We start from the raw sequence: 13,141 nt of genomic DNA on the forward strand, positions 1-13,141 counted from the left end.
ACTGTGGAGAATAGGTAGCAGCTCCTGTATCTGATAGTTTTAAAACTGTCAAACTTCCTCTATTTTGTTAGCAATAGTGACAGTCATTAGGATTTAGTTAGCATTTATTTATTAACATGCAGATAGACGATTAAACAACTCATTGAGGGTGGAAGATCCATCAATATCCTTACCCTCACTGATGGGGGAGCTCCAGCATGAGTGGTCAGGCTGAAGCAATTGCAGGTTAGACAGACAGGAGGCTGGAAGTAGACAGTAAGCCAGGCAGCATCAGGTGGTGCAGAATTCAACGTTTCGGGTGTAACCCTTCTTCAGGACTGGTGGTGGGGGTAAGGGAAGCTGCAAATAAAGAGGTGGGGGTGGGTTGGCGGTGGAGTGGGGACAAGGGTGGTGAGGAAGGGATAGGTGAACACAGGTAGAGGGCTCTACCTGGTTGGTCAATGGGAAAATTTTCAGCCACAAGTGCCAAGTGGATGATCTATCTCAGCCTCCTGCAGAGGTCTCCTGCATCACCAATGCCAGTCTTTAACCAATTGGATTCACTCCATGTGGTATCAAGAAATGGTTGAAGACACTGGATACTGCAAAGGCATTGTGCACTGGCCCTATTCTGGCAATAGTATTGAAGCCTTGTGATCCAGCACTGGTCATGGCCCTCATCAAGCCTTTCCCTTACAGCTCCAGCACTGGCAGCTATCCGACAATGTAGAAATTGCCCAGCGATGTCCTGTAAACTAGTACTGCAGCTGCTGGAAATTAAAGTCAAGATTAGAGTGGTGCTGGAAAAGCACAGCGGGTCAGGCAGCATCCGAGGAGCAGGAAAATCAATGTTTTGAGCGAAAGCCCTTCATCAGGAATGAGGCTGGGAGCCTTGGGGGTGGAGAGATGAATGGGAGGGAGGTGGGACTGGGGGGTGGAAGGTAGCTGAGAGTGCAATGGTTGGATTGTGGTAGGGGTACAGGTGATAGGTCAGAGAGGAGGGTGGAGTTGATATGTGGAAAGGAATATGGACAAGTAGGGACAGGTCATGAGAATGGTGTTGAGCTTGAAGGTTGGAACTGGGGCAAGGTGGGGGGGGGAGGGAAAATGAGGAGACTGGTAAGTCCAGACAACGTGTCCAGGACTCCCACATCAATCAACCTCACCGCCCATGAACATTTCAACTCCTCCTCCCACTCTGCCAAGGACATGGAGGTCCTGGGCCTCCTCCATTGCCACTCACTTACCACCTAATGCCTGGAGAAAGAACGCCTCATCTTCCCCCTTGGGACCCTTCAAATCAATGGCATTAATGTGTTCTTCACGAGTTTCCTCATTTCCCCTCCCCCAACCTTATCCCAGTTCCAACCTTCCAGCTCAGCACCGTCCTCATGACTGTCCCATATTTCTATCTTCCTTCCCACCTCCTCTCATTTATCTCTCCACCACCGAGGCTCCCAGCCTCATTGCTGATGAAGGGCTTTTGCCCGATTTTCCAGCTCCTCGGATGCTGTCTGTCCTGTTGTACCTTTCCAGCAACACTCTAATCTAGACTCTGATGTCCTGTAAACAATAAGCAGGACAAATCCAACCTGACCAACTACTTACCCATCAATCTACTCTCAGCCTCAAAATGATGAAGGGTGTTATTGACAGTGTCATAAAGTGGCACTTACCTGATGATACCTGCCCACTTCATGTTTTAGTTTCACCAGGCCTATTCAGCTTCTTACTTCAGTACAGCCTTGGTCCAAACAATGAGAAAAGAGCGGAGATCCAGAGACGTCATGAGGCATCTGGATAGTACGTGAATAGGAACAGTTTAGAGGAATGCGGACCAAATGCTGGAAAATAGGACTAGGTCAGATTAGGATGTCTGATCAGTGTGGACAAGTTGAACTGTAGGGTCTGTTTCTATGCTGTATGACTCTGATTCTGAGAATGACTGCTCTTGACATAAACATGATATTTGACTGAGTGTAACATCAAGGAGCCCTAGCAAAATCAGAGTCAATGAGAATCATGGGAAACTCTCTACTGATTGGTGTCACACATGGCAAGGAATTGCTCAGAATGGTGTTCTAGGCCCAACCATCTTTGATTGTTTAATGTATGACCCTCACACCATTGTAGGTTCAGAAGTGGCAATGTTTACTAATGATTACATAACATACACCACCATTTGCAACTGCTCAGCCACTGAGCAGTCTGAGTTCATGTGCAGCAAAACCTAGACAATATCCAGGTTTGGGCTGATAAGTGGCAAGAAACATACATACCACACAATATTTAAGCACCTTATCAGAGGGCAAGAAAATCATCATCAAGCTGTCCAGCCTACAGCTTCATGGAGCACAGACAGGAAACCAGAGGGTTCCCTTACTGGCACTCTGCCATGTGATAAACATCACACCCGCACCCCACGTCTAAACCTTTCTCAATAAGATCCATCTGATTCTAAGAAGCTGTGATTTTACCCATAAATAGGATTAAGGGGTGCTAATGCAATGTCCACATATTGATCAATGATGCTGTGGTAAACATGCAGACCACTTGAAGCATAAAACCTTGACCTGCAAGTACAGCAGATATTTGGAGGGAAAATTGAATTTTAGCATCTTTTGCTAAGGAATAGAGTATAAAATTAGGGAAGTATTCATGCAATTGTACATGGCATTCATCAGACAACACCCAGGATATTGCATAAAATCGTGGTCCCCTTATTTGAGGAGGGATGTTTTTGCATTGGAGGCAGTTCAGAGCAGGTTTACAGGATTGTTTTCAGAGATGAAAGGTCCTATGAAGAGATTGAGTAGTTTAGGCCTACACTCGCTGGGGTTTCATAGTATAAAAGATCAAATTGAGGTACAAGGGGATTGACAAAGTATATGTTGCGAGGATGTTTCCTCGTGGGATAATCTAGAATGAGGAGTCATAGTTTAAGACAAGGACTAGCAGATTTAAAACAGATGAGGAGAAATTATTTCTCTGAATCGTGGATGTGTGGAATTCACTAGCCCAGGATGTGGTGGATACTAGGACATTGAGTAAATTTAAGGAGGTGATAGACAGATGACTAATTAGTAACGGGTTAAAGGATTATAGATGAGTGGAAGAAAGGATTTGAAGCTGAGATGAGATCAACCATTGTTGTGTGAAACAGCAGAGCAGACTAGATGGGCTGAATTGCTGAATCCTAACCCTAGTTCTTATGTTTGCCTGATAATCTCAAACCCTTTGCAATCTTGAAACTCTATGCTGTAAACTTTAGAAGAGGAGAAAGATGATGAATTGTTTCTCCAAAGTTAAGTTTGAGCTCAGTTTGTGATGTTTGTCTTGCCAACATTGGTATTCTGCTTGTAATTGTATACTGAGTTCCTCTATTTGGCTGTCAAACAGATCTTATCAGGTCATATTTGTTGTCAAGTTAACAATAGTTCCGTTAAAGTTAAATGTTTACTGTCTTTACTGCTGTGAGTTAACTGTTTTGGTGCCAGTCTTATCAAGAAACTTAGCTGAAGTGGAATGAAAGAGTTTGTAGTTATATCTGCATCAAAGACATCAGTTTGCAAATTTTTAATTCATTCTTGTGATCTAGGTAATGCTAGAAAGGCCAGAATTTGATTCCCATCCCTGGTTGCCCACAAGGAACAGTTAGTGTTATATTTCAAGGAATAGTTTAGCAAAGTTTGTGGGCGGCACGGTGGCACAGTGGTTAGCACTGCTGCCTCACAGCGCCTGAGACCCGGGTTCATTTCCCGACTCAGGCGACTGACTGTGTGGAGTTTGCACGTTCTCCCCATGTCTGCGTGGGTTTCCTCCGGGTGCTCCGGTTTCCTCCCACAGTCCAAAGATGTACGGGTCAGGTGAATTGGCCATGCTAAATTGCCTGTAGTGTTAGGTAAGGGGTAAATGTAGGGGTATGGGTGGGTTGCGCTTCGGCGGGTCGGTGTGGACTTGTTGGGCCGAAGGGCCTGTTTCCACACTGTAAGTAATCTAATCTAATCTAAAAAAAAGTAATCTAATCTAATCTAAAAAAAGTTCTTTTCAAAATATACTTCGATGTTCCCTCTGTTTAGTTTTCTCTGTGGTGGTGAACCTTAGCATGAAAGTCTGCCAAGTTTTTTTTGTTCAGATGCATTTTACAGAAAGCCCCAGAATGACCTCTGTCCTTTGTTCAATCAGGGGTGACGTGGTGGCTCAGAGGTGACCACTGCTGCCTCACAGCACTGGGGATCCAGGTTCGATTCTACCTTCGGGTGACTTGGAGGCTGGTACAATTGCAGCATTTAAAAGGCATCTGGATGGATATATGAATAGGAAGGGTTTAGAGGGATGTGGGCCAAGTGCTGGCAAATGGGACTAGATTAGGTAGGAATATCTGGTGGGAATGGACGAGTTGGACAAAAGGATCTGTTTCCATGCTGTACTTCTCCATGACTCTATGACTGTGTGGAGTTTGCACATTCTCCCTGTGTCTGCATGAATTTCCTCAGGGTGCTCCAGTTTCCTCTCTCACTCCAAAGATGTGCAGGTAAGGTGGATCGACCATACTAAATTGCCCCAGAGTGTCCAGTGGTGTGCAGGCCAGGTGGATTAGCAGTGGGAAATGCAGGATTACAAAGATAGAGTAAGTCAGTGGGTCTGGGCAGGATGCTCTTTGGAGTGGACTCGATGGTCCGAATGGCCTGCTTCCACACTGTAGGGACTCTATGATTCAGTTAACTTTATCTGAGCCTATCTCTGGATAGGAGAAAATCCTACTGCTGCCTAACATCCGGTAGCCAGCTCTAGAAATGGACTGAACTGCACTTGCCTTCATGATTCTGAAAGCCTGCTCATACTAACTGCCTGGAGCATGTGTGAAGAATGAACTACAGTGGCAGAGGGTGACCATTGACCGAGAAACTGTAAGTCAGCCTCAGACAGAATAACCAGGGGAGAGAAAAGGGGAAAAGAAAAGATTTGTCATGAGAATGTTCCTAGAAGAACACAGGTTCTGGGGAAAGCTGCTTGCTCAGAATTTTTTCTCATTTCAAGTAGAAAAATAATGCACCAACTAAAGAAATGTCTGTTTATTTCTCGGTTTGCATTGATTCTGGGGGGTGGGATGGGGCTATCTTCGTGGCCAATGTCCTCGTGTTCTAGAGCAGTTCTGAATGCAAGCGACAGGCAGCATGGGATCTTTGAAACAGCACTGCACACTAACCTAGATCCTGGGGTTTCCCTGTTCACTAAGCCGACTAACTGGACAAAATCAGTGCCAACGAATGGTTCCAATTATTTCTGTCTAAAATGAGGGCGTGCTTTGGATAAAGAATACTCCTGAGATTCTCGCCTTCCTCTTTTAAGCATGGCCAAAATGAAGCCTTGAGAGAATTTCCTATCGTGAACTCGTTCACTGAATGCGATTACAAGGAAGGCTTCGAGCCACTCGGTTCCTGAACTTAGTTTGTAGTGATCGTTCGTTCATTCATATTCTCTCTCTCTCTCTGATAATGTGCAATTATTTAATTCGGAAAGGCAGGCCCGAGTGTAACGAGGGGGAATCTGTTTTTGGGATCGAGTTTCTTCAATGTATTGCAATGTATTCTCCATTGCAGCAGAGACCTGTCGTTGCCCGGCAACAAAGGAAGCATGCAACACAAGACAGGCTGATCTTAGAAGTTTCCAGCCAACTCCATTTGCTGGCCTTTCATTAACCTTTACTCTGTATTAGTTCAGAATTTAAAGAGAGGTCACTTTCCTCTCAGGGTGCGGTTTCGTTCTACTGATTTAACATTTACTCTCTCTCTCCCTCTCTCCCTTGTAGGTGTGTCTTTTATATAGATATGAACAAGATTGTGGGCAGACCTTGGACCGTCCTCCAGTGAAATGTAACGTCATGTGCTGAGCTGCACACTGATAAATACACACAAACCCATTGAAAGTTAGCTGAAGGGAACCAGCCGACAGGAGACAGAAGTCTCTCACCAGTCCTTTGGATGAACACAGTTAAAGCCCTTGATTGAATTATAAGGATTCACCTCATCAGTACGTGCTCAATCTCAACAGTACTGCTGGACGACAACTTTCACCTTGTTTTTAAAGCTTCAACATTTCTACTTTTGAGTGGACTGAGGAAAGGGCTTCGCACCAGTTCGGATGAAACCATGTGTCATGTGATTGTTACTTGCCGCTCGATGCTGTGGACCCTGCTCAGTATTGTGGTAGCCTTTGCCGAGCTCATTGCCTTCATGAGTTCAGACTGGCTGGTGGGGAGACCGAAGGCGAACAGCAGCCCTGTCCTGGCAAACCGCTCCAACACGTGGAGAGACCCTTACCACCCAAAACTGGGCATCTACAGCCGCTGCATCAAACTGCCAACTTTAAAACGAGGGAACCTGTGTGGTCCGTACGCTGACAGCTTCAATGAAATTGCCAGTGGATTTTGGCAAGCGACGGCTATTTTCCTGGCGACAGGAATTCTCATTCTGTGTGCTGTGGCTTTTGTCTCGGTCTTTACCATGTGTGTGCAGAGTATTCTGAAGAAAAGCATTTTTAACATTTGTGGATTACTACAGGGAATTGCAGGTAAGTTTGAGTGTAAAAGACTGATTTCGCTGAACTAACACTTTGATTTTTTTTATTGGGGAAGGGGGTGGATTTGCCAAAGGTTGGAAATGTCACTGGAAATGACATTTTTGTTTTAAGACAATTAGCACCAGAATCTTAATGCCAAAACTGCTGAGCCACTCAGAGAAGTTATTTTATAGTCAGGCATTACATAATACCTGGAAGGTTGCATCAATACACACTATGTTAGGAGTAAATTACTAACAGATGTTCTCATTCAGAATCATCATCTGAATGGTTTTTATGTAAATATATACTATTGTACCTTTTGCTAAATGCTAAAAAGGCTGTCAAAAATTCTTAAACGTATGGTTTTTCCTTCAAGTGCAACGCTAAACTGATATATTGACCTCTCATACAATGCGCATTGTTCATGGTTCCTTCCTTGTTAGATAAAACAACCTCAAAAACAGCAAGTTTCTGATGCATTTCCAATGTGTCATGTCTTCTGCTTGGCAGGCCGTATTTAAGACTGAAGTTTATTTTCCCCTCTTCTCCAATGTTCAGGAAACCTTCAAGTCCACAAAATTTGTTTTACATTTGACTTTGCATTTTCACAATTTCATGTGAATATTTCACTCTGGCTGCTCTGTCCCACACCTGGTTTGTTCACCTTTGATAACTCCTTGAGAAAAAACCATGGCTTCAGGATACTCCCATCAAGATGGAGATGGTGGAAAGGTGAAGATGGAGGAATGCGTGCAGTATCAGCACATTGTGAATTTGCCCTTCCCATTAATAGGTTAGACAGGCTTTTGGAAATATTTATCTTTAAACAAAACCTGTTTTAAGGCTAAGTTGCTAAATATGAGTCCCTCGTATAACTGTTCAGCATTGGGTTCTGCAGTGGCTGTAATTCAGGGCCAGTTGTGGTACCTTGTCACACTGTGTTGGAGATTTAAGGTGATTTTAGTTTTGAAAGTGCATTTGCCAGACGGCAAGCCCCTAAGTGGCGATACCATATTGGTGCCAGACTTATATTCTTACATGAACACTCTTACTAAGGGATTATAACACAACCGTAACAAAAATTCTGGTTAATTTTGTTTTTTCACAATCCTGGGCTCACAGATTTTGCACCCTCCCACATCCTTATGTATGGCAAGGTAGCTTAGTGATTAACACTGCTGCTGCCTTCACAACGGCAGGGAGCTGGGTTTGATTCCAGCCACAGGTGATGGTGCAAACTCCACACAGACATTCTCCCAGTGTTTGCGTGGGTTTCCTCCAGTTTCTTGCCACAGTCCGAAGATGTGCAGGTTAGGTGGATTGGCCATACTAACATTGACCATAGCATCCAGGGATGTGAAGGCTGTGTGTATTAGCCATGGGAAATGTGGAGTTATGCAGATATGGCAGGGGGTTGATTATAGGTGGCATCTTCAGAGGCTCAATGAAGACTCTTGGCTGCATGGACTCCTTCCATACTAGGGATCCTGTGATTCTTTAACACTGTATCATGTGACAGGCAACACATCAGTTACAACCTACTTAGCCATTGTGCCTCAACTGAGAAGTGAATATAATTCCCGAGCTATGAGGGGAGCTCCTAACCAGTTGAGAACGACATCCAGCAGCATGAAAAGAAGCAGTCGGGAAGCAGGTAGTGCCACAACAGGTTGACCAGGGAGTGGCATTATGTGGGATCATCCAACCGTCTCCTGAGAGAATGATGATGGTGTGGGGGAAGGTGGAACTATACAGTAAGGAATTCATATCTAATCAGCTTCATCAAGTCTGCACTGAAACTGGTTTCAGTGTCAGCTCAAGAGTTATTCCAGGAACACAGAGTGAACATTGCCTGGATAGATTAACTCTCTCACTGCCAGAACAGCAATACTAGAGCAAGTAGCAGGCTTCAGAAATTAATTTCTTTTGTTTGACGTGGCAAGTGAACTATTGAAATCCCCTAGCTCAGCCTAAAAGATAGTCTCCAGGTGGTGAAACTTTAGGTGTGTCTTTGCTTTCAACAATTTACAAGGCTCATGGCTGAACTCCTCAACAAACTAAGTGAATTTTGACTATAATATTAAGAATCTCACACAAAACATTTGTAACAGAAGCACATTGCAGTTTATACTTTTATGTAGAATTAGATGGTACTGTATCCATTCTGACCTTTGAAATGACTGAAAAGTTGAACCTCTGGCATTTCTAATTATGAATAACACTAATTTTTTATTTCCCATTTAGAATAAAAGTATACTTCAAAACTGTTCTGTGTCACCTCCTGATCAAAGTACTTCAATTATTAGCTTCAAGAAGCAGAGTCTAAAGTGGTATTTCTGTTCTGTGTCACTATATTCACTTCAAATGATATGGTCATAGCTTATTAACAGTTGTACATCCTCAGTACAAACAGGACATCTATTTGCAATGGGCTGACATATGGTGGGTCAGCAAAGAATCAGTTCGAACAATGTAAAAAAGTTAGTTTAAGGGGAGACCTAGCCATTTGGATATAGAACTGGCTCAAAGGTAGAAGACAGAGGGTGGTGGTGGAGGGTTGTTTTTTCAGACTGGAGGCCTGTGACCAGTGGAGTGCCACAAGGATCAGTACTGGGTGCTCTACTTTTTGTCATAAATGATTTGGATGTGAGCATAAGAGGTACAGTTAGTAAGTTTGCAGATGACACCAAAATTGGCAGACATTACCTCCCGATTATAACAGGATCTGGACCAGATGGGCCAGTGGGCTGAGACGTGGCAGATGGAGTTTAATTGAGATAAATGCGAGGTACTGCATTTTGGGAAAGCAAATCTTAGCAGGACTTATACACTTAATAGCAAGGTCCTAGGGATTGTTGCTGAACAAAGAGACCTTCGAGTGCAGGTTCATAGCTCCTTGAAAGTGGAGTCGCAGATAGATAGGATAGTGAAGAAGGCATTTGGTATGCTTTCTTTTACTGGTCAGAGTATTGAGTACAGGAGTTGGGAGGTCATGTTGCAGCTGTACAGGACATTGGTTAGGCCACTTTTGGAATATTGCATGCAATTCTGGTCTCCTTCCTATCGGAAAGTTGTTGCGAAACTTGAAACGTATCAGAAAAGATTTACAAGGATGTTGCCAGGTTTGGAGGATTTGAGCAATAGGGAGAGGCTGAACAGGCTGAGGCTGTTTTCCCTGGAGCGTTGGAGGCTGAGGGGTGACCTTGTAGAAGTTTACAAAATTATGAGGGGCATGGATAGGGTAAATAGGCAAAGTCTTTTCCTTGGGGTTGGGGAGTCCAGAACTAGAAGGCATAGGTTTAGGGTTTGAGAGGAAAGATATAAAAGAGACCTAAGGGGGCAACTTTTTCACACAGAGGGTGGTACGTGTACGGAATGAGCTGCCAGAGGAAGTGGTGGAGGCTGGTACAATTGCAACATTTAAGAGGCATTTGGATGGGTATATGAATAGGAAGGGTTTGGAGGGATATGGGCCGGATGCTGGCAGGTGGGACTAGATTGGGTTGGGATATCTGGTCGGCATGGACGGATTGGACTGAAGAGTCTGTTTCCATGCTGTACATCTCGTATGGCTCTATGATTCTAATTCTCTTTAATGAAGGAAGTTTTGTGAATATTGCTACCCAATATAGAAGTGTAACATGCATTATGTGTTAAGGCATCACTAACACATAATCTGTCACTCACAGCTGACATGATAAAAATGATACCAGTCTGTTTCACAGAAACTTGTGGTCTCATAACCAGAATATGACATTCTCTCGTTCGACTGGGTTTCTTTCATTGTTATAGGATTCACCACAAGACTTTGTACACTCATTTGAAAATTTGTTCTGCTCTAGACACTGAAGTAAATGTTTATATATACATGTAAAGAACTAGAAAGAGTTTCTTCATTTTTTTTCTCCTAATAGTCTAATCGTGTGAAGTTCACTTTCATTAATGTTGCTTAAAATAATAACTTACATTGTGCTTGAATCAGACAGTACTTCATCCCCCATTGCCCAAAGCAAATGTTCAGACTACAGATCCATTCAAGACCCACATTTCACAATAGATTCTGCAGTTTCCACACTCCAACTGACTTGATGGCAAACTATGTATCACGCAGAACTGTAACATCTTTCCATGACTCAATATGTAAATATTGGCTGAGTACATTAGTCCATTCATTTTTTTTCCTCCATGAAATGAATTTCAAAACATTCTCTTTTTCATCCCGATTGCTTACACATATACAAATGATTTCTAGTGAGAGAGAATATTTTAGAGAGCATACATTTGTGGCTTGTGTAATGATCAAGCCCAGAATTGTGTGGTAGTCTCTGCATAGAACGATTGCTGCATTCTCAGGTATTGACTCCTGCGATACTGTAATCACTTAAATAGTGATAATCTAGAGGTGCCTGTAACAAAAAAATGCATTGCATGGAGACATATAGCCTGGGTGAATAGTAGGATTCCTGCTCCTCGGATGTTGCCAGACTGTGCTTTTCCAGTGCCAGACTGTTCATTCCTGTGGGATAGGTCCACTCTGTGCTTCTACCACGACAAGAGCAGACAGAAGTCATCCCATAAGACCCAGACCAGCAATATCTAGAGTAACTATAGAGTAGCAACATCTTAACCGTTAACCCTTTGTTAAGAATGTCCCTCAGAATTCAGTTAAACATTCAAAAGGCTCTGGTAATGCCCTACATAAGAGACTGAAATGGAAAATTGGGGTTTCGGGATAACGGATGGAGAGAGAACTGCTGGCAGACTAGAAATGAAGGTTGGGAATACCACAGGGTGCTTAGATCCCAGCTATTCCCAATTATATCAATGAGCTATCTGAGGGATCTGAATATCTCCAAGTTTGCAGATGATACAAAGCTGGGTGGGAATGTGAGCTGTGAGGAGGATGCAGAGATGCTTTAGTGTGATTTAGTCAAGTTGAGTGAGTGGGCAAATGCATGGCGGATGCAGTACAATGGGGATAACTGAGACATTATTTGCTTTGGGAGCAAAAGCAGGAAGGCAGGTCATCATCTGAATGACAATAAATTGGAAACCGCAGAGATGCAATGAAACCTGGTTGTTTTTGTACACCAGTCACTAAAAACAAGCATGAAGGTGCAGCAGGCAGTGAAAAAGTCAAATGCTACGTTGGCACTTATTGCAGGAGGTTTTGAGTACAGGAGCAGAGATGTCTTGCTGCAAATTATACAGAGCCTTCATGAAACCATACCTAGATTATTCAGTGCAGTTTTGGTCTGCTTTATCTGAAATAGGGTGTTCTTGCTATGGAAGGTGTCCAATGAAAATTTACCAGACTGATTCCTGATACAGCAGTATTGATGTATGAAGAGAGACTGGATCAGTTAGGACAATATTCCCTGTAGTTTAGAAGAATGAGGGTCCCAAAGAAATCTATAAAATTCTAAGAGGACTAGGCAGAGTAAACTCAAAAAGGATGTTCTTAGAACAGAGGGTCACAGTCTAAAGAAATGAGGTATTTAGGACTGAGATGAAGAGAAATTTCTTCACCCAGAAAGTGTTGAGCCTGTGGAATTCTCTGCCACAGAAAGTGGTTGAGGGCAAAACATTGAATGTTTTCAAGAAAGAGTTAGATTTAGTTCTTGGAGCTAAATGGATCAAAAGGTATGGGAGAGAACAGGACAGGGTACTGAGTTGGATGATCAGCCGTGATCCTAATGATTGGTAAAATAGGCTTGAAGGGTCAAATGACCTACTCCTAGTTTTTATGTTTCTACTTAACAGAAAACTGATTTGAACCACCCTCCCAAAAATCTAACATAGTAAAGCAGGAAGCTACAATTTTAATCAGGTTACAATTTTAAAAATCTTTCAACATTTGCTTTCATAGTTTACAATGCTGCTTGACCTCTTGATTAATTTGCTACCTCATAATCTTGGTACTAAGGTTTTCTACCCTCTTCCAGAAGTCTTATAAATCATAAAGTCATCAGTTTCTCTCAAATGTGTTCAAGTCTGCGTGGAATATAATGAGGGCAGTCTTCAGCTGCCACAGGATGGAGGCACATTGTACAAGTCTTTGAAAATGAATGAATGAATTTAAGTTTTCAGTTCAAGATGAAATGAAGCAGTCAGAGATAAGGGGCCATGTGGGGTTGACAGATAAGGGTTTTATCGCACTCAAGCCTGGTATTTTGCACTAGTTTTATTGTTATTTTAGCACAGAGTGGCTTTTCAGATCTTTAAGTGCAATTACAAAGCATTCACGCTCCACAAGCTGTTGGCCAGGAAAATACAGCCTTCAAACGGTTAAATGAGGAGTGTGAGGACATTCACTGGATTGCTGGGAAGACAGCACCTCTGGCCACGCAAAAGACAAGCGTCTCAATTCTTTCTTTTTAAACTTGTCAATGTTATAAAAACAACAGTTGGTTGATGAGTGAGCTTAGAGTGCTGTGAGAACAGCTTTATTTTGCTTTAGCTCATTGCACTTGGGGTTGCAACACTATCCGGAGACGTATTCGAGTAGGCCAGTATGTGTGAGAACATGCATGTGTGAGTCACAGCAGTTGTTTCAAATCTTTGTTCTGGCAAGTGCCAGTGTATCAATTGGTTAGCA

At 43.0% G+C, this 13,141-nt stretch overlaps 1 protein-coding gene across 4 annotated transcripts in view; it reads left to right on the forward strand.

Moving 5' to 3' along the window:
• lhfpl2b (LHFPL tetraspan subfamily member 2b) overlaps nt 1-13,141 on the forward strand; it is a 169,130-nt gene that overhangs the window by 117,914 nt on the left and 38,075 nt on the right. For all 4 annotated transcript variants that reach the window (XM_060835753.1, XM_060835762.1, XM_060835771.1 and 1 more), the window contains one exon: nt 5,792-6,552. In XM_060835753.1, the coding sequence (XP_060691736.1) occupies nt 6,132-6,552 (421 nt within the window). In that variant the 5' untranslated portion in view covers nt 5,792-6,131. The remainder of the gene's footprint in view (nt 1-5,791; nt 6,553-13,141) is intronic.

Source organism: Hemiscyllium ocellatum, chromosome 2 (assembly GCF_020745735.1).
Source record: "Hemiscyllium ocellatum isolate sHemOce1 chromosome 2, sHemOce1.pat.X.cur, whole genome shotgun sequence".
Taxonomy (NCBI): Eukaryota; Metazoa; Chordata; class Chondrichthyes; order Orectolobiformes; family Hemiscylliidae; genus Hemiscyllium; species Hemiscyllium ocellatum.